This window comes from Neovison vison, chromosome 11 (assembly GCF_020171115.1).
Source record: "Neovison vison isolate M4711 chromosome 11, ASM_NN_V1, whole genome shotgun sequence".
In the NCBI taxonomy this organism is placed as follows: Eukaryota; Metazoa; Chordata; class Mammalia; order Carnivora; family Mustelidae; genus Neogale; species Neogale vison.
The window spans coordinates 36,977,168-36,999,960 of NC_058101.1; the positions used below are offsets into that span (position 1 = coordinate 36,977,168).

General features: G+C 42.5%; 1 protein-coding gene across 2 annotated transcripts in view; it reads right to left on the bottom strand.

The window, feature by feature from the left end:
- Nucleotides 1-22,137, bottom strand: part of TBC1D1 (TBC1 domain family member 1) — a 219,884-nt gene extending 197,747 nt beyond the window's left edge. Inside the window, exon 1 of one of the 2 annotated variants that reach the window (XM_044224711.1) lies at nucleotides 21,630-22,137. In XM_044224711.1, coding sequence (XP_044080646.1) covers nucleotides 21,630-22,046 — 417 coding nt within the window. In that variant the 5' untranslated portion in view covers nucleotides 22,047-22,137. The remainder of the gene's footprint in view (nucleotides 1-21,629) is intronic. The other variant, XM_044224712.1, reaches the window with a different exon arrangement.
- Nucleotides 22,138-22,793: the final 656 nt, after the last annotated feature.

Here is a 22,793-nt window from a genome sequence, read left to right on the forward strand (position 1 = left end):
GGGGGTGGGGGTGGGGGGACAAAGGAAAGGAATCTATGTCCCAGAGTATATCCTGTCACCCATCATCTGTCCCCTGTCATTTACATACCGTCTGCCTCTAGCACTCGCGTTTAGGTACTTTTTATTGCTAGAATTCCCCATCTTCTCTAGAAAGGCCTTCCTTTATGTTTTCCTCATGTAGCACCTTTCTTCCAAAGCACACACATGCCTTTGAAAGAGCTAAAAGTTAATACAGACAGATTATAGAGCATTTCCTTCTAATGATGATGGATAATCATAAAGCCACTGCAGGGCACCATCTGGCAAATTCTGTAGGATGAATGTCCTCCACACAGAAAGACATAAATCTTCAGTAACTGAATTGAGTATTTTAAACATATTAGAGGTAGCTGGGGGGCCTTTTAGGGCCAATTTCTCCCTTTTGTTTTAGAGTAAATTGATACCAAAATGCTTTGATCTTTTCTCATAGAGGATGATAAAGCATTTTATTAATTTATCTTAAACTTTCATAAAAAACAATTGTCTCTGAATAGCATAATTTTAAGGTGGTTTCCGTTTTCTTTGCCATGTTTCTTGTCTTTTTTCCCCCTGAATTGTCTGCAACGGTTTTGTGTCTTTTTTTTTTTTTTTTAAATCACAAGAAGTATATAAATTTGTTTATAGCTTGTTTCTTTGTTCCCTCCACCTACAGACAGGATTGGGTTCATAAAAGAAAGCGGCTGTACATGTTCTGAAAGAGGCTGGCCAGATCGGTCACCGGCTGGGCAAGGATAAGGCCCGGCGGTGCAGACGGAGAAGAGAAGACAGCCGTAGGAGAGATGGGCCAGCCACCCCGCAGCCCAGGCTATAAACTTCGAAGTTATTGCCCTTCCTCTCCATTCACTAAAGAGCACACTGGGCATGACGAACACAAGCCTCGGGACTCCAGCCTCCAGCCCAGAGCCTGGCACACGGGGCAGGAACGTGTTTCTTGGAGGGCCTAGAGGGCTGACCATATTGTGGCTACGTCATTCTGACTAAAGGCATAGCCTCTGGAGTCCCACATATGTGGGTTGTTCGTGGAAAAGGATGTGTTGGGCATGTTAATTTCCCCCAGGCTCAGGTTCCTCAACTCTAAAGTAAGAATAATAATACCGCCTCACAAAGCTCTCGCGAAAATTAAATAAAATAAGGGGCGTAAAATACGCAGCACAGTGCCTGACGTATAGAAAGTCCAGGGTTGATGCAGCAATTTCACTTCTCAGTATATTCCCCAAAAATTGAAAGCAGGGACTCAGATACTGTGTATCAACGTTCACAGCTGCATTATTCACAAGAGTCAGAAGCTAGAAATGACTCAAATGCCCAGCAACAGATGGATAGATAAACAAGTGGGCCTCCTGGGTGGCTCACCCGGTTGAGCATTTGCGTTTGGCTCAGGTCGTGATCCTGGTATCGAGTCCCGCATCGGGCTCCCTGCCTAGCAGGGAGTCTGCTTCTCCCTCTGCCCCTCCTCCTGCTCGTGTTGTCTCCTGCTCTCTCTTTCTCAAATAAATAAATAAAATCTTTTAAAAAAAAATGTGGGTTAGATAGTCAATGGAATGTTATTCAGCCTTAAAAAGGAAAGAAATTCTGATACATGTTACCACGTGAACCTTAAAAATATTCTGTGAAGTGAAATAAACCAGACACAAAAGGTCAAATGTTATAGAATTCCACTTACAGAACATACCTAGAATTGGCAAATTCGGGGAGACAGTAAGTAGAATAAATGTTACCAGGGTCTGGGGAGTTATTTTTCATGGGTACAGAGTTTCTGTTTGGGATGATGAAAAAGTTCTGGAAACAGCGGCAATCGTTGTACAAGACAGCGGATGTACTTAAAGCCACTGGACCACAATAATGGTGAAAATGGTAAATTTTATGGCATGCATATTTTAGCAAAATAAAAAAGTGCTGCATTAATGGTAGAACTTTCTTTCTGTCCTTATTAACAACAGCAAGCATCGGTTGATACAAAGCAAGAAACCGCTCACAAACTTATAAACTCTGACTCACTGCAGACTGATGCGAAACTATCCCATGAGACGGTTTGGGGAGGGGGAACAGGACAGGAGCCAGCAAGGGGGAGCATACTTGAAAAAGCCCAGAGTAAGAGGATGGGAGAGAAATCCCAGAGAATGCAATGATCAAACCCAGTGAGTCAAGTCAACACAAGGGGCAAATGAACTAAAGAGGAAAGAGGAGAATTATCAGTTAAAGATCTTGTGGTTGCCAACTGCCACCCAAAGGGATTAGGCATTAATGGGGACTTGACCAGCTCAGGCACCTGAAAGTGCGGGGAGAGCTCCAGGTCTAGGCGCTGACTCCCAAGGTGGAGATGATGTCATCGGGGGCCCAGCTACCTCATCCATCACTGCGCTGCCCCCATGTGGGCTTCATTCACACAGACTCTTTCCAGGCTGCTGCCCAGTGGTCCCCAGCAGAGAGCCTGTGCTTCCAAGACTGACTCTGATTGGCTCAGCTTGGATCACACACTCACCCCTGAACCAATCACTGAAGCCAAGGAAACAGAATATGCTAATTAGCCATGGGTCATTCCCAGGGGACCAAATGGAGAAGCAATTGATAGATTAAGAATGGATGCTGCTCAGGCAAAAAAGCACAAATGTCCAACAGTAGGGGACATGAGTGGGAACAAAGTAGGGGAGGCTTAGGTCAGTAATACACATGAGGTTGGAGGGTCTGTGTTTTGGTTTTCTCATCCAAATAACATATGGGTGAGTCAGAGTGATTTAAATCTGCAGGATCTTAGCTGGCTATGGGCCAAAGCTCTTTCTGCACTGAGTTCTAACACAGTTGCCTGAACCTCACTGTTGTCCCTACCCTGTACTGAGAATCATGCAATGAAAATCAGGATTGGCTTCTAGTGCTAGGACCCTCCAAAGAGTGGTGACATGTGACATAAGACACCAAGCCTCTCTGAACCTCAGTTTCTTAATTATCAAAAGGAGGGTTGAATTATAAGGCATGTAGGATGTCTGAGCCTCCACCCTAAATAATTAGGTTTAAAAAAAAAAAAGATTTATTTGAGAGAGAGAGAGAGAGAGAGAGTGTATGTGTGCAAGCAGTGGGGAGAGGCAGAGGGAGAGAGAATCTATTTATTTATTTATTTATTTATTTATTTATTTATTTATTTGAGAGAGAGCATGAGCGAGGAGAAGGTCAGAGGGAGAAACAGACTCCCCATGGAGCTGGGAGCCCGATGTGGGACTCAATCCCTGGACTCCAGGATCATGACCTGGGCTGAAGGCAGTCGTCCAACCAACTGAGCCACCCAGGCGTCCCGGGAGAGAGAATCTTAAGCAGACCTCATGCTCAGTGCAGAGCCCAACACAGGGTCGGATCTCACGACCCTGAGATCATGACCTGAGCCGAAACCGAGAGTCGGACGCTTAATCGACTGCACCGCCCAGGTGCCCCTATAAATTAGTTTTTATATCAACTCAAAGGGTGGGTGAGCATATGAAATACATCGATGTATATGACAGCATTTTGTAGATTAGAGTCATGCAAATTTGTTATGATTATTATTTTTACACTCAAAAGGTAGGGGTGTGGTAAAAAGCAAAAACAAAATGGCCTTGAGTAGAGGTAAAAATAGGAAAGGGAAGAAAAAGTAGATCAGAATGAAAATTTTATATCTCTGTGTGTGTGTGTGTGTGTGTGCATACACATTTTTTTTTCCTGGATTCTGTTAGAAGTCACAACAGCATCTCAATGTCTTTGATGTCCATCCATTCTTCAACTATACCTGGCATTCACTTCCTCCTACTTCACTGAAACAAAGGTGCCCATTCAGGGTTCTCCCCTGAGGCCACGTCTAGGAACCATCTGCCAGCTATTATCTATACAAACTTTATTACTTCCCTTGACATTGCTATACTTGCCCTCATTCTTGAAAATCCCTACTGTCTTGGCTCTCAGGACACTGCGGTCTCATGTGTCTCCTCCTATCTCTCTATTCCTTTTTGGTCTCCTCTTCCCCTGCCCACCTCCTAAAATACTCATATTCCTGGGGAGTTCCTTTCTCAACATGGCTGCTGTCAACCACTCTCATAGTTTTGACTATCATGTGTAGACTCCACTAATTTGAGCTTCAGCCCATATCACGTCCTTTAAATAACTCTATTACCCCACAAGCCCCAAATGGAAGTCATCAACTCCTTTTCCCTTATGATGGTCTTCACCCTTATTCAGTCAGACACCTACTCAGAAACCTACTTACTCATCCTCCCTCCTCTTTCTGGCCACCCCCACCTCACACTTTCTATGGTTCTATTCCTTGTATCTTCACCTGGTTCAGCTTACCCATCATCTTCTCCAAGACAGCTTCCTCGATGCCCTAAGTGGAGGACAGCTCATCTAGTGGTCCAACTGATCCCCTTTACCTCTCACCAGATTATACTAAAGCATCCATTTGTGACTGTCCTCTAAGCCTCCTCCCAACCTTCACAGCCCCTGGACTCGGAGTCCCTCAAGGGCCTGGGCAATTTGCTGGGCTGTACCCTTTAGGCCTAACACTGTATCAGGCACGTAGTACATGTTCAGTTAATGTTCACTGAATAAAACAATCCTCACCAGCTGTAGTGAAGCTAAATAAGAACATTCTGCTTGTGATGAAAGTAATTTGTCAACCTTTAAGAGCCAGTATAGATAATTGAATGTAATCCCTCAGCACTGACAGGGACAAAAAGGAGGTTCACATATCTAAACTATGAAATAGATGATACAGCAGACTCTGAATCTACATTAGAGTATTTATTTCCAGAAATATGCACATGCATTTTTTTAAGCCGTGATCACATTATGAGTCTTAAATAGGAGTGGATGCTCTTTTCCAGTATAGTTAACTGTATAGAAACTGTCTGATCAAATTAAAATCTATGACCTTAAAATTCTTTGGTCTATTTCTTCTTTTGAACCTTTTATTTCCAAGATACCCATTTCTCATTAAAAGAAAAAAAGAAAAAAAAAAAGGTACACGTGTGGCCGGGGATAAGTCTTCAAGCCTTTAGACAGGAATCATTTTTGTTCACATCTTTTTCTCCCTGTTTTGATATTTTGTTACAACTAAAACCTTAAAGGAAAAGTTATTCAACAACTATGTTGAATTATACTAATTAACGTTTTTTAAATGTTATATATGCAAGAATATAATAAGAAATTTTAGAATAGTATATGTTGTATACTTACAAAAATAAAAGCATCCTTTGTAATTAGTTGACAGATAAAATGTACATTTGTATATCTGGGTTTTGGATACTGATAAAAAATTGTAGGCTAGCCTTACAAAGAAAATGCCAGTAACACTCCATGATGACATTGGTTCAGTCACTATTTAAAACATGAAAGATAAGAAAGAAAAACATAAAATCTTATTTAGTGTAATTTTATTTGCTTCATAAAGCACAAGTGGTATATACAGCTTTATCTTCTCTTTGTTGTAAAAATCAGTGGTAGTGAACTCTTCTATTATAAGTGGTCCTGAGAAAATCCATAATATCGTGGAAGGAGAAAGGCAAGAACAGAATTTAGAAGTCCAAGCATTATAAATCAACCTTTGAGAATGGAAATCGCCTGGATGTGACATTTATTCACTTGCCTGTCCAACTTGTCTCTGGTTGTTTTTCAAAGCTCCGAATCTCATTGAGGCATGCCACCGTAATTAAAATGTAATCTCTGGTTTGAAATTTAACATCATGGAAGTAGCACAGGGCCACTGTGGGCTCCAAGCCATGTCTGCTGCTAAGGGGATTGTCAAAATATTTTTTAGTCTTTTTTTTTTTTTTTTTTTTGGTGGGAGGCAGCATTGTTTCTGTTATCTCTATGAATTAACTATTTCTGTGCAGAAGGAGACACACAGCTACACAAGATCCTTGTTGCAGGAAAAAACCATCATGAAGAGAGAAAAGTAGGGAAAATCGAAATGACTATTTGTGAGGACTGGCTTCAAGAGGGTACCTCCATATAGAGACCTGATAAACAGCAGAGGTCATTCTGTCATTTGAGAGATTAAAAACTGGATCAAAATCTCTTTTTGTGGGGACAGAGAAGGCCAGCATCTGTCCCAAATTCTCCAGATTCTCAAGAGACCACAGCAAATCCTAGTCCCCCTGCTCCCGTTTCCAGATCCTGTATCAACAATCGGCTCCCTTTCCTGCCCTGCCTGCTATCACTATTGTTGGTTTGTCTGTGAGACAGCCAGTGAGCACAGCGGTAGGGGCAGAGGGAGAGGAAGAGAAAGAATCCCTAAGCAGACCCTCTGCTGAGTATGGAGCCCCGTGTAGGGCTCGATCCCAGGACCCTGAGATCATGACCTGAGCCAAAGGCAGACAACTGAGCCACCCCCTCACCCCTGCCTCCTGTCACTCTTATTATTCATCATTTCCCGGTTCACTGTGTGCAGACAGACTATGTGGCCCCTTTTCTTTGATTTCCCCAAATGGCACTCACGTGACCTCTTGGGCTGTAGGCTAGAATAGCTATCTGGGGTTATCAGCGAGCGGAGGCCACAGTGAGAGAGGAGTGAGATATTTTACTGCAACATAATACACCACCGTAGCTAACTAAAAACGAATATCTGACCTCCTGTTCTTAGAAAACCTTGGCCATTCCCCCAATTCTGCCTATGAGAATAGGAATTTCACTCTGGCCTCTGCTTCCCATACTCAACATTTGAGACCTGACTTTCCCCAAACTCTGTGTGGTTCTTTTCTTGTCTTGCCTTTTTAAAAAATTTCCTTTTATTTCTTTTGTTGTTCTTGTGTAGCTTTTCCTCCAGCGTTATTGAGACATGATTGACATTTAGTACTGTGTAAGTGGAAGGTGTCGATTTGACACACCTATGTATAGCAAAATGATTACCACCATTGCTAAGCATGGCACCCCATTAGCTAACACCTCCATGTCATAAGATAATTACCGTTTCTTTCTGGGAGGGAGAACATTTAAGTTCTACTCTGTTAGAAACTTTCAAGTGTATAATATGGTATTGTTAACTATAATCACCATTTTGTACCTTAGATCCATAAAGCTTATTTTCCTTATAATTGGAAGTTAAGGGGCACATGGGTGGCTCAGTTGGTTAAGTGCCCAACTCTTGATTTCAGCTCAGGTCATGATCTCAGGGTCGTGAGACTAAGTCTGCAAGGGCTCTGGCTAGATGTGGAGCCTGCTTAAAATTCTCTCTCCCCACCTCCCTTAAGCCACCCCCTGCTACCTCCCTCTCTCTCTCCCCCTAAAAAAAATAGATATATTTAAAAAACAACTGGAAGTTTATATTCCTTGACCAATATCTCCCCATTTCCTCTACCTTCAGCCCCTGGTAGCCACCATTCTATTCTGTTTCTATGATTTCAGCTTTTTTAATATTCTATAGATAAGTGAGATCATGGACTATTTGTCTTTCTCTGTCTGACTTATTTCACTTAGCATCATGCGCTCAAGGTCCATCCATGTTGTCTCAAACAGCAGACTTTCCTACTTTTTCATGGCTGCATAGTATTCCATTGTGTATATAACACCATTTCTTCATTCATTTACCCATCGATGGAGACCTAGGCTGCCTCCATGCCTTGGCTATTGTGAATAATATTGAAATGAACATGGAAGGGCAGACATCTCTTTGACATGTGGTTTTTACTTCCTTTGTGTATATACCCGAAGGGGAATAGCGGGATCCTATGGTAATTCTAGTTTTTATTTGGTGGTGAACTTCCATACTGTCTTCCACAGTGGCAGCACCAATGTATGTTCCCACCAACAGTGCACAAGGGTTCCCTTTTCTTCACATCCTCACTGACACTTGCTATCTCTTGTTTATTTGAAGATAACTGTTCTATTGGGTGTAGAGGTGACATCATGGTTCTGATTTCTATAGCCCCGATTATGAGCAGTATTGAGTATTTTCTCATGTACCAGTTTGCCATCTGTATGCCTTCTTTGGAATAATGTCTTTTCAGTTCCTCTGCCCATTTTTCAATCCAATTGGCTTTTTGCTGTTGTGTTGTATGAGTTCATTATATATTCTAGATTTTCACCATCAGATATGTGATTTGCAAACACCTTCTCTTACTCCATAGGTTTTCTTTTTTTTTGTTGTGCAGGAGCTTTTGAGTTTAATGTGGTCCCAATGGCTTATTTTCGCTTTTGTTGCTCCCAAATCTTGTTTGTGTCTTATGCTAAGCAGATTAGATATCTCTGAGTCACTTGCAGCCCATCCTGGCTATGTTCTCTTTTCATAATGAGAATGGCTCATCCAAGCTAAACAAAGATGATGCTATCACCCAGGAACAGTTCTGGCACAGTTATGATCAGCCCCTCCTTACTCCCTGCTGCATCCAACTGTGCAATCACCCAAAAAATGAACCTGTACTACCACGAGAAAGATCTACGATATAGCTATAATCACACTATACTTATGTGTTTGTTTCTATTATATATATGGAGAAAGAGAGCACAGAGTTTTTAAAAAATGGCAGAAATAAATATAGAAATTAATTTCATATAGAAACATTTGCTTATATAACAAAATAATTATATCTACAAGAATAGACACCAATTTGTTGGGTTCTCTCTAGGAGGTGGGATTCAGAGGAAACTTTAAATTGAACACGTGTGTACTAATTGTTTTACATTCAACATTAATGCCGCTATAATCATTAAAACTATTTACTTTGGGAGACAAAAGACTGGGGCACCTGGGAGGCTCAGTGGGTTAAGCCTCTGCCTTCGGCTCAGGTCGTGGTCTCGGGGGCCTGGGATCAAACCCCACGTCCGGCTCTCTGCTGGGTGGGGTGGGGTGCTTGCTTCCCCACCCCCCACCTGTCTCTCTGTCTACTTGTAATCTCTCTCTCTCAATGTGTCAAATAAATAAATAAAATCTTTAAAAAAAAAAAAAAGGAAGATAAAAGACCAATGCAAAAAAAAAAAAAAAAGGCTCAACTTCCTGCTAAAAGGATTTAACTTACACACAAGAGTTTCTCAATAATAGACTGCTCAATATTCATGAAATCTCTCCCACAGTAGTCCCCAGTAAATGCCAAAAAAAATTTGAGTTCATAAAAGCAAGGAAGAGACCTGTACAGATTTCAAAGAGCTCAGAACCAATGTATGTCATGTTATGAACAAAGACCAAGAAGGAAGAATCTCAGGAAGGATGGGGAGAGACGATCATATCTAAGAACAAAATCCCAACTGAACAAGAGAAATCTGTCCTGATGAGGAAGGAAAGGTCATGATCAAAAACAGGAAAATAAATGCATATGGCTGCACATGGGCCTTCCAGAAGAGACTGGGTTAAAAAAAAAAAAATCGAAAACAGAAAGGAGAAGCACATCTCCAAGAATGACCACAGAAAGGTTAACATTCACTGAATGTTAAACTGAATGAAAGTGAACATTCATTCATTTATTCAGTCATTCATTCATGAAGTCCCCGCTACGTGCCAGGCACTTCCTGGGTGTCCGGGTCCGGTCGTGAACAAGAAAGCCAAGGGCCCTGTTCTCTTGGAATTTAAGCAGGTGTGACGACGGTAAACAAGGAAGCATAGCAACAAACAAGGTAATTTCAGATACTAGTAAGTATTATGAAGACATTAAAACCAGACGAAGTGATAATAATTGGTGTGGAGTTTCTTTTAACAGGGTGGTCAGAGGATAAGGTTTAAAGCAACTCCAAAATGGTCTAAGGAAGGAGCAGTCTTCCAGGCGGAGATAACAAATGCACAGTCCCCGTGTGGAGAACGAGGCCGTCACGTTTTAGGAATATAAACACCAGGGAGACTGGGGTCCAGACAGTCCTGCAAGGGTGTGAAGAACAAGGTCCACATGGTAGGCCCCAGAAAGGATCAGGGGTTTTAGTTTCTATTCGGGGGAAAGTTACAAGAGAGGTTTTAGGCAGGGGAGTGCCATGAATATATAGGTTTTCTAAAAATGCCTCCAGGTTCTCTCTGAACGATTGGCTGGTGGAGAGGAGAAGCAAGGAGGGCAACAGGGAGAACAATCAGGAAGTATTACAGCAGTCCAGAGGAGAGATGGCACAGCCTCGGGCTCAGGGTTTGCAGCAGAATCAGAGAAGTGCCAGATCTGGACCAGGCGCTGAAGAATCTGAATGAGAATGTGAAGAAAAGAGAGAAATCAAAGACAATGCCAAGATTTCAGCCGGAGCAACCCTCATTGCCACTTCAGAGCTGCCCAAGACTGGAGAAGGTTCATGGGGAGTGAATTCGAGGGGTCTTTTTTAACCAGGTTGAGTTTCAGATGCCCTAGTAACAGCCAAGTAGACAAGTCCAGTTGGATCCTGGAGAGAAAAATCTGGAACTCACTGGCAAGTTCGAAAGAATGGATTCACTTTCGAGTGTCACCATCAAACGGGTGGCATTTATTTGTTTTATTTTTATTTTTAAAGATTTATTTATTTATTTGACAGAGATCACAAGGAGGCAGAGAGGTGATCTACATAGCCTTTTTTTTTTTTTAAAGATTTTATTTATTTATTTGACAGAGAGAGAAAGATCACAAGTAGACAGAGAGGCAGGCAGAGATGGGGGGTAAGCAGGGTCCCCGCTGAGCAGAGAGCCCGATGCTGGCTTGGATCCCAGGACCCTGAGATCATGACCTGAGGTGAAGGCAGAGGCTTTAACCCACTGAGCCACCCAGGCACCCCTAAACAGGTGGTATTTAATACTATGAGCCAGAGTGAGCTCATCTGGAAAGAGTGTCGAGATGAGAAATGTAGAAGACTGGGTCTCGGGGGACATGAAATTCAGAGTTGAGATCTTCAAACAAACAAAGGGGTCTGGATGGAAACCACTACTGAGGTAAAAGAGGAAATAGAAGGGTATGGTTCTTCAAAAGCCAAGAGAGGAGAGTGTTTCAAGACAGAAGAAACACTGTCCTGCCAACTGTGCCAAAAGCCACTGAGAAATTGGACGAGAGAAGGGATCACCAGATCTCACAAATTGGAAGTGGCAATCAGGACAGAAGGCCACTTGGTAAGTTGCGGAGAAATGGGTGCATAAATGTGAAGATAATCACCAGGACGACTCTTAAAAAATTAGAGCAAAAAATTGGGCCAGGGACTAGAGGGAGCTCGGAATGGGCTTTGGGCTCAGTGGAGGGTTTGTTTAAGATGGGAGATGCCAGGATAAATATTTTTAGAAGACCAAGCAGAACTAGATGAGCAATTTTACTTCTGTGTTCTTTTTCACATCATTCCTTAGGAAACAGGTAGGTCAGCGTTGATAGGACGGCAAATCAGAATATGACTGGCTTTCTCTTTCATGAGAGACCAACAAAGTGTTAAATTAAACCATTGATTTATCTAGAGGGGAAAGAGTTTGAAGATATCAACTTGGTTCCATGAGAATACACTATTTCACATCATACTGATGGATCAAGATACTCTCTATCTTTCTATTTATTTATGTAACCACTACCCATCGTGGGGCTTGAACTCACAACCCTGAGATCAACAGTTGCATGCTAGGACAACTGAGTCAGCCAGGCGCGGGGGGTCAACACACTTCCTGAGCTTTCACACTCACTCCTGCAATACCCTCCTAGCTGGTCTGCCTCATCTGTCTCTCATTCCTCTACTTCATCCTCCACTCCAAAATCTAAATACAAGCCTGGTTATTTCACTTGCCCTGATCAATGCCTCTAAATAACAACCTTCTTAAGAATATCCAACCCCCCGGGCACCTGGGTGGCTCAGTCGGTTAAAGCCTCTGCCTTCGGCTCAGGTCATGATCCCAGGGTCCTGGGATAGAGCCCCGCATTGCATCAGGCTCTCAGCTCAGCGGGGAGCCTGCTTTCCACCCCAGCCCCCTCCGACTGCTTCTCTGCCTACTTGTGATCTCTGTCTGTCAAATATATAAATAAAATCTTAAAAAAAAAAAAAGAATATCCAACCCCCTTGGTAAGGCTAACAAAGCCCTCTACAACCTGTCCCCAACCTTCCTCCCAGTCTCCCCTCAGACCATGCAATTTGCCAGACTCTAACACAGCAGCCCCAGCCACCGTGGGCACCTCCGCGTTCCCATGTCCTGCTATGGCTTGGCACACCCTCTTTCCTCTACCTAGAATGCCCATTCAATCTCCACCCAACTCACTGGCCTAGAAAACGCCTAGTGGGTCTTTAACACCCATTCAAATATCCCACAGAAAATACATTTACTCAGGGTCCTTCCGGAAGATAGAGCTATGACACACAGCTAGACATTCCAGGGAACAAACTTCGCTTTGGCAGGAAACAGATTTGGGAGCGGGTCAGTTGTCTGAAACCACAGGGGAACCCTGTCAAGTGATACACTCCTTGTAAGTGGGAAGTGTAGAAACAGGAGGAAGATGACTTGTCCGGTGAAATCTCCTTGGGACACGATCCATCCACATCCATTGTTCAAGGCAGTTCCCTCTCAGTGCTAGGAAGGGCCAACAATCTGTCTCTCCGCAAGTTTCTTCAGTTGCTACTTTGCCCTCCAGAGCAACTCGCGGTGTGTCTATTTCTTTTTGTACGAACATGGCAGCTTTTCAAACAACTGCAGGCGTTACCCTGGGCCTTCACCCATTCTCCCCAATTTTCTCTTCTATGAATTACAGATGTTGCTAACTCCTGGCAGGACAGCATTCAGAACATGAAAACATCATCGTTACCTCTTGAGGGGGCAATCTTATCTCACTTGATTTTGTACCAGAACAACCAGCCAAGTACACAACATACTGGTAACCTTCCCACGCATGCACTGATGTTGAATCTGCAACATTTCAAATACCTACCTCACTTGAGCGCAAGAAACCATGGCTTCTGACACACTGCCCAGAACCAAGGCCGCTAGGAAAGTGTTTCTGCAGGACCGGCTGTCGTGAAGTCAGATGGGCGCACTCAGTCAGACACAGAGTCCAACATCGGGGATCACACCACTCAAGGCCACCTCTTCTCCGGGTCCTACATTAGCTCCTCCCCCAAGCCCTACATGCCATCCGGCTCTGTCCGAGGTTCTCAGGGCCAGGTCTCTCTGCACTCGGCCTGCTCCGGTTGTTGGTTCAGGCTCATAGGCCACCCTTAGTGGGACACATGCCTAAGCATCCAAAGGGTGGAAATGTACTTTGAAAAAAAAGAGGAAGAGAGAGAGAGAGGCACCTGGCTGGTTCAGTTGGTTAAGCATCTGACTTCAACTCTAGTCATGAGCCCAGGGTCCTGGGATACAACTCCCAGCTCCCCGGGGAGTCTGCTTATCCCCCTCCCTCTGCCTCTGCCCCTACTTGGGCTCTCTCTGTCTCTCTCTCAAATATATAGACAAAAAATCTTTTAAAAAGAGAGAGAGAGAGAGACAAAGTAGAAAGAAAAGATTTGTCTCTTTCAGTATATCCCAAACTAGCGGCTCACAGGGTTCTTGTCCATCTCAATGCAAATCTAGAGTTAAAAATAGGATGTAGCTTTTTATTTGTTTGTTGTAAGGTTTCATTCATTTATTTGACAGAGAGATAGGAGAGCACTACTAAGAGCGGCAGGCAGAGGAAGAGAAGAGGGAGAAGCAGGCTCTCCGCTGAGCAGGGAGCCCAACGTGGGGCTTGATCCCAGGACTCCGAGATCATGACCTGAGCTGAAGGCAGGCGCTTAATCAGCGGAGTCACCCAGGCACCCTAGGATGTACTTTTGAATGTGATCTTTTCAGAAGAACTTTGAGCAAAATTCTATCATTAACAAATAGAAGGCAGCAAAGAAAAGTGGGAAGCCTGGAGTCACTCTGGGATGAATGTTCAGATTATTTCTGGAAATACTTCCTGGATAGCTAGTCTAGCCCAGTGCTGCCTAGTGGAGAGGGTACAAGCTACATATGTAATTTTAAATTTTCTAGAAGGCTTATCAAAGAAAGTAAAATAAGCAGGTGAAATTAATTCTAGTGTTATATTTTATTTAACTCAATACATCCAAAATATCATTTCAACATGTAACCAATATAGAAAGTTATTGAAATATTTTAAGTTCTTTTTTGTTTTTTCAAATGAGGTCTTTGCAATTTACTGTGTTTTGACACTTACAGCACATTTCAACTCAGACTAGCCACATCACAAGTGCTCATCCTCTCATCGGGCTACTGATTATTGCACTGGATGGTAAAGGTCTAGGCTATAAATAAATCCTTTTAAGATACAAGTCAACTTTGGACTGAAGGTACTTGTAAACTCTATTCTTAGGAACAGACTTCTATTAAAAAATAATTACATTGCGTGAAAAATGCAAAGCTGTACAAAGTGGTATGTATTGAAAAACAAGGTCCTTTAAAAAATGAAGGGTCTCTCACAAGGTGGGTGCTTCCTGAAGCCCTCAGACTCATTTTTCAAAGTCAAAAATAAATTATGCAATCAATCCCGTGTCCCTAACCCAAACCCTCCAACGAATACTTCAGAGTTCACGCAGTCTGGGACGTTCTTTTTATAGATGAGAAAGAATCCCGGCCAACCTTTGCACCCAGCAACTGACTTCTGTCTAGCGGGACAGACGGTCAAGTGTTGATTAGCTGACACGGATATGCTGTTCCCGGCAACCGTGCACTGAGTCATTGCTGCCGAGTGGGACCCTGAATGAAACCTTACATAATAAACCAGAAGGGATCAAAGAGGCGCAGTGGGAATGGAACACAGATCAAAAGTCCTCCACAATATATACAACAAAACCTTTTCAGAACTATCCCTTGAGGAACAAAAAGAGACTAACGTCTGAAGTTTAGAAATTATGAAAGCCAAATGCAGAAGCGCACCCGATAAGAACATCTGAAAAGTAATCCTATATTCCTCAGAATCATCACCCTCAGGAACAAAACGCTCCAGCTCAATGTTGTAATTTCCATCTTCGCTCTAGCAAAGAAAGAAAGTAATGAGCCGGCAAATGCACCAGCCAAGCTAGAGACGCGATGGGAGCCAGACTCTACCGAAAATCCTGAAATAAGCAGTACACAGTTGGGACTAAACGTAAAACCCTATGCAGATGGGGGGTTAGGAAGACAAATATGTAATGGGTAAAATGCAACCAAAACAAAGCTGCAATCAAAATCAAATTCCGTGGGTGCCTGGGTGACTCAGTGGGTTAAGCCTCTGCCTTCTGCTCAGGTCATAATCTCAGGGTCTTGGGATTGAGCCCTGCATCGGGCTCTCTGCTTGGCAGGGAGCCTGCTTCCCCCCCTCTCTCTGCCTGCCTCTCAGCCTACTTGTGATCTCTCTCTCTCTCTCTCTTTCTCTGTCAAATAAATAAAGAAAATCTTAAAAAAAATTTTTTTTAAATCAAACTCCAAAAAACATTTAAATTAAATCATTAAACTCAGCCAAAGCAAACTCTAGCTTTTTAGATAGGGATTTGAAGTCTTAGTCCTGCTAATCACGAGAAAAGAAATTAAGACCACCTCTTCATTGAATATGTAAAGTAACCTAATCCAGAAAGCCTGGATGAGGGAGCTCGAAAACTCCAGGGGGTTACTGAAAAAAAAAACCCTGGGTTCTTCACTGGAAATCTTAAAGGGAAATACTTATTGCTCTGAACTTAAATCTACAAATAGTTAAGTACTCTTAAATTTCGGGGTAGGGGAGCCCCCGGGATTCAGTTTCATGTATGTGTCACATTCAAGAAATGCAGTTTAGATGCCAAAAATCATGGATAAGGAAACCCATTCCCTCCAAGGACATTGACGGCCTCTCAAATACATCTTCCTCAGCAGCATTTAATAAAGTCCTCATCTATACGCAGACGTTTTTCTAGAAGTGTACTTCCACTACAAGTTCCTGCAGTTACTCTACCCCTGACCCCAAGCTCCTTTACCACACTTTCCCCCTCCTTCTCCTCATCCTGGGAACTGCTTAGCACTTTATTACAGAGATCAATTTAGCCTCTCTCCCAGTAAGAAATGACACTTCCTCTTTGGAAGAGGGAAGAATAAGGCTAGCAAGCCGGACATTAAGGAGGGCACGTGATGCAATGAGCACTAGGTATTATGAGATAAGACTGATGAACCACTGAGCTCTACTTCTGAAACCAATGATACATGATATGCTAATTAATTGGATTTAAATTTTAAAAAAAGAAATTTTAAAAAGCTAAAAAATACAACCAAAAAAGATGCGTTATGTGTCCTTACAAGCTTTGCTAGTCTGTTGGCACACTTATATATGACAGTTTTTACTTTTTTGCCTCTCAGTTTTTTCCACGAATAGAAGTTATTACTTTGGGGAAAAATTATCATCAATACGGATGAGTGAAATTATACCAGGAACAGTAATGACAAGTATGGGGCGCCTGGGTAGCTCAGTGGGTTAAAGCCTCTGCCTTCAGCTCAAGTCCTGGGATGGAGCCTCACATCAGGCTCTCTGCTCTTCCTCTCTCTGCCTGCCTCTCTGCCTACTTGTGATCTCTGTCTGTCAAATAAATAAATAAAATCTTTTTAAAAAATGATAAATATAACTATCTTTTTAAGAAAGGAGTTTAAAATTTTTATTGTGAATTATTATATTCATCTAAGTATTATATTAATGCTTTTTCTCAGTTAAAATGTTGAATTTGTCTTAGAGTCTTAACAAAAGATAGTAAAAAGTCATTCTCTTCTATATAGAGTGTCCATTATCAGAGGTTTTATATCTTTTCAGCATAACTGGTTGTTTTTTATGTTGACTTTATCATGTCCTCGGCTGTTAAAGAAAAGTTTTTCTCGTGAATGTGCTGTTGCCTTAAACTCATGTTGTCCTCTAGGTTTATCTCAAAATCTTGTCTGGTCCCTTTGGTTACATGGGCAACAGAATAGTGTTTTTCTGTCAGCCATGGTCAGTATTAATTCACTTACAAATCTTCGAATACTCTGATTTTTGACTTTCAAGCTTAGAAAATATAAACTTTTAAAATTTAAAACATTTTTAAGTACAACATTTAAATTTAGAAAATAGAAATAGAAATTTCACAATATTTAAAAAAAAAAAAAAGATTCTAGCAAATACCAGATTCTCTGATGGAGAAGAGGAAAGCCCGTGAGCACCCTTACATTAATGACATCTGTCCCATCACAATTATGAAACACCCATGCTGTGCCCAGGCTGGACACAGCATCCGGAAGATCAGAATCTGAAGAGAGTCAAAAACAGTGTTTGAAAAGTGAAGACATATTCCAAGTAGAAAAGGAAGATCACGTGAAAAACAACAGGCACTTAGTAAAACTGCTCTCATGTACCCAATCTGACTTACCCTGGGGTCCTACACTGTCCCCTCCCTTACCTGCTCACCAACCTACACTTCTCCATGTATTACCATCTCAATAATGCTGACACTCCCCTCTCAAAATCCATTCTTTCTTCCTATTGACACAAAACAGCAACAAACACTGTCAGAAGCCCCAGAACTTACACCACCACCTACAACTCAGTGATGGAAACTCCCTTTCAAGGAAGCAGTTTTTCCCTCCGTGAATAAAGAAAAGGATAGAAACAGAAATATTCTTACGAATGATCTCAAGTAAAACTCAAGTGAGTGAAATATCTGGCGTTCTTCTGAGTACAGATTTTCATAGAAGAGACAAAGTTGAAGAACTGGAGGAAGAAAGATCTAGACTCATTTTCCAGGGCTGAGTCTGGGCAGAACTCCTGGTTTCTTTGTGATGTGAGGGGGAAAGGTGTAGTCAGGGTCACTCACGGGCAACCATCTGTTTTCCAGAATGGATGTCTTCACTTCCTACCATGGACCCAAACTCAAAACGACACTTCAACCCAGAACCTTATCCCACTGGGTTCAGATGTGTCCTGAGGGATGTTCTTGGATGTTATGAGAAAAATGTAATCTTTGGCCCAATAAATTTGGGGATTTCATGGATGAGTGTCCAACTCAAGCGTGAAATAGAAGACAGCTTCTCTAAAACCGTGGTTCTCTGTGTGAACTATGTAGCTGTGTGAACCAATATCTTCCAGATAACCTATGCATGATGTTCCACAGTCATAAGTCCTTAAAAGAGTCATTAAAATGTACAATAAACCAAGAGGTTTTAATATAACAAAGTGTGAGAGTGCTTTGATACAGTTTCAGATTTCATATTGCAACAAGCCTTTAAGCAACTCCCATTTGTCAAGTTTTGGTATAGTATAAAGAAAAATACCCACAATTTTCTAAAAAGGCTATACAGTGTTTCTCCATTTTCCTACCACATATCTGCATGAGGACAAGTTTTCTTCATATACTCAACCGAAGCAACATATCACAACAGAATGAATGGAGAGGAGCTGAGAATCTGGCTGTTGTCTATTAATCCAAATAAGAGATGTGAAACAAACAAACAAACCAAGAAGTAAAACTATGTCACTCTTATCATTAAATATTTTTGGAAAAATATATAGCTATTTTTCACAAAAATATTCTTTTTTAAAAGATTTTTTTTATTTATTTGACAGAAAGAGAGAGATCACAAGAGGCACCAGAGAAAGAGGGGAAAGCAGGCTCCCTGCTGAGCAGAGTGCCCGATGCAGGGCTCCATCCGAGGACCCCGAGATCATGACCTGAGCCGAAGGCAGAGGCTTAACCCACTGAGCCACCCAGGCGCCCCCAGAAAAATACTGTTGATGCTAACATATAAGGGGCATATTCCTTTTTTTTTTTTTTAACAAATTAAGAAATTAGTTCCTTTACAATTTGTTTTACTTTCTGATGCAGTGATTATTAATAAATATAACCCACATGCATGCTCTTCAGGATCCTCTATAATTTTTAAGACTGAAGAGGGGCCCTCGCGTCAAAAAAGGTGGAGATTGCTTTTCGACTGTGGAAGCTTTTTCTGTAGATCACCTCGAGTATATTCCAGGCAACACACGATGGGAAACACAGTCTCATCTTATGCTCTAAAAATTATTCCTTTATATGCCTCTTCTCCCTAGACGTTCTTCAGCAAGTCAATTTACATGCTATCGGAGGGTTTCCTCTTAAGTAATAGTTCCGTGTTCGTAAGCCTGGCAGTAAATGCATACATCTCCTCTGGCAAGAATGGCTGAAAGCGACCTCATGTATTCAGGAGAAGCCTTAATGTAGAGAATGATTCAACTGAGCGAATGTTTCCAATAATCCTGAGAAAGGATGACTGAGGTTAGCGTGCTCTGTCAGCAGATGATCCTCTCCCATGAGATGCGGTGCCAGGGACGTCCCGAGAACATCAAAGCTGTCACGCCTGATGGAGAATCGGGCCCAATTTGGTGTACCATTCAGTCTCCAACCAACCCAAATCTCTGATTGAGGTAACTGTGCTACAAATGACTCTCTTACACGAGGAGCAGGCTGACAGCAATGTATTACGCCGAGCCCTGGCAATCTGGGTTTGGAAAAACTGTATGCCAGCCAAAAATAACTCCAGACCTAATTCCTACTTCTCCCATGGCTTTTCAGAATGCAGAATAAGGCCAGTTGTCTACTTTCAGCAAGACAGGGAGCTCCAGTTACGGAATTCAGTTATAAATCTCTTCTTCCTGCCAGGTGTCTGAATGACCAGCCAGGAGCCTGTTCTCAGATAGCTGTAAAAAATTCTGGGAAAGAGTCAAAAGTCGAAAGTGCTGGACAAGGATTTCACATGAAGATTCTCCCCAAGGAAATTCAGTCCATATATAGATCGGGGGGGCCTGGAGTACAGGCTGTTCCGTCCTTTCATTTACATTCTGGAATTTGCCCAAATAATAAGAACCATTAAGTTTATTTATGCACTTTTTAAAGTATCTAGTTTCTGAAAAAAATGTTGCTGAAGGATGACCAGGATCTTGGGAGCTGAAGACACTCATCTTAGCCTCCTTTTTCCTGTTACCTTAGAGATGACGTGAAATTAGCATATAACCTGCTTTCAGTAAAACTCTCTTTAATGAAAAATTTTAATGGCCATTAACTGCTTACTAAGGTGCTGTTCTAGCTCATTTGGTCCCCCTGGCAACAATGAGATAGACACCATAATTATCCCCATTTTACGGATGAAACACTAGGGCTCAGAGTTGCCTGAGGTGAAGAGTTTATAAGTGGCAGACTGGACTGGAATCTGGGCCCTCAGAACCTCTGTACTGGGGTGCTGTCCCATCTATTTGAGGTGCATGGACGACAACATTAAATGATCTATGACTAAGGAGATATCGAATTCTGTGGGTAAAATAGTGGTTGTAAGCTTCAAATTAGCCTGTATTGAAGAAAACCCTCCGTACAGCCAGTGTGTTCGGCTCGTTCTCGGTCTTCTGGTCATGACCTGGACATGGACCATGTGATTCTGACCTATGGTTGCTTCTGCCTTCCTTCTAGCCTGTACTGAGACCCCCTTGCTTGAGACCTGGAGCAGCACTCACTGAAGGGAAGAATCAAAGAGCCACTTTTGCTTAAAAGTGAATCTCTAAGAGTCTACTTGGTCACCAAGAACATAAATTTCCCAATGAAGTTCTTGCACCCTGGAGGGTAGGCACAACAAACAAACAAACAAAAAACCAAAACCAAAACAAAGCAAAACAGTGGGGTACAGGCTGAAAAACATTAGCCTTTCTATTTCTATTTACTGACATTTACCACATGATTGACACTGGTCGCCTCACTCCATGTGCCTGGCGGACAGCCACAGAGGGATACTAGGCCTGGCAGCGGCATTCCTCAGCTCATGGGGTTGGTCAGCAGAGGAGGCTCTATCAAAGGGCAGTTTATATGGGCCCAATGGAGATTGTAGCCGTGCGGATTACGTTTTCAATTTTATCTAAACTGAGCCTCACAAAATGGACAAATGGCTTTCAACGAGTTCTGCACCGAACTGCAAAACAAGGTAACAACAACGCAAGCACCAATACCCAGGAAAGTCATAGAGCCGATGACACCTTTCCTGTTTCCCATATGATGCGTTTCTCAGCCACATCATGAACTATAACGATAACGAATTAATCAGATCCGACATAAAGTTGGCGTTCACACACACATAAAACCTTCATGTATCAAACCTTGGTTTTAAACCCGTTGTTGTTATCAACAGTCTTTGCCCAAGTGACCATGATACCTCAGGAAATTGGCTAACAGTATTCGGATATAGCTTCTAAATACATACATATTTTTTTACTAGGGCCAAAGATACGGAGCTCACTGATCTAGGTAGCACTCTGCTACCCAAATCACAATCTGCAAAGAAGCAGCATCAGCGCCTCCCCGGTCTCTTGTTAGAAATGCAGTCTTAGGGTCATCCCAGACCTCCTGGACCCACATCTGTATTTTCACAAGATCTCCAGCTGATTCATGTGCACCTTTCTGCGGGAAAAGCACTGCTTTAAAACACATACCCTAAATGATCTGAACCCTCACAGTTCAGCTTTTGTCTGTAAGCTGAGGCAAATATCTCCGTTGAATTTTTGAACTCATAAACTTAGAATTCCCAACAGATGTTATCACATGCTCTTCAAAACTACAGAAAGAAAAACGACCTCATAAACCAAAATCCCAGTAAAATAATCTATGTATGACCGCATCGTCATCTTATTCATTCCAGGATCTGCAAAGTCGACGTCCCGACCCCTACACGAGGAAAGCCATCCTGCTCTATCCGCATCGTTCTCGTCCCCACTTCCACTTACTTTTGTTTGATCGTCAGCTTTGAACACGTAGCAGATACTCTGCTGACTGGCTGCATGGTCCTTAATCAGACAAGCAAAGTAACTTGGATCGTGACTGTTGTGGATCAGTTTGTGAACGTGCTGGGGCTTACACTCGAAGATGCTGGAACAGATCAGCGGATCCCACTGTTGGCTTTTCCCCGGCTCGGGTTCACACCTCAGTCCAGAGGGGGAAACACAAAGCCGGACTTGCCTAGCACCAGGCTCCTTTTTGGAGGACTGGCCACTGAGCCTCCGCACCTCCGCCACGACCCAGGGCAGCATCGGCATGGTGGTGAGAGAATGTACAGGCAAGGAGCCCACCAGCTGCAGGCTGAAGTCCACCGAGGGTTCGTTAGGAAACGGATGCTTCCTCGCTGTGAATGTGATTGGCTCCATCTTGGGAAAGATCTGGAAACTCAGCAAAACGTTGCCACTGTTTTCTGTTTGAGAACGAGCAATCTATTTTATGTGCTTCTGGGGCAGAATCCTGTGGGAGAAAAACAGAGGCATTAGAATTTAATGAAATCACAGCAATAGCTACTTTCGAAGAGTTATTATTCCTGAAGAACTAAAAAGCCTGAAACCCAAACATGGGGAAACAAACGGATCTTAGTTCAAACAAGGTGCTTGGCCTAGAAAGAGCCTTCTTGAAATTGTGCTTCTTTATATGAATGCTGTAACTGTCGCGCTCACTACAGGTTACAAAGATCCCACTGGGAAACTCCTGTGAAACGTTTGTACGCCTCGTTGATCCAGCAAAAACAAGCAGGACAGAAAACAATATCGTCCTGCTCAGATCCCTTTAAACCCTGTTGTATTTACACATATTTCAAGGAATTTTTTTTTTTTTAATAATCTCTACACCCAGTGTGGGGCTCGAACACGTGACTCTGCGATCAAGAGTTGCACGCTCTGTGGACTGAGCCTGCCAGGTATCCCTCAAGGACTTTTTTTTTCCAAGATAATCAAATTCAGTTGTGGTGATTCTCCCCCCAACAAGTAACCTTGAGAGAAAATAATAGTTGCTATCTATCCATTATCAGACTTCACTGAACCAGACCAGTTTTCAACAATTGACCTTTTTCAATTATGATGCTACTTAAGTTTTAAAAGCCTCTCCCTGACTTAGTCCAGAGGTGCTGA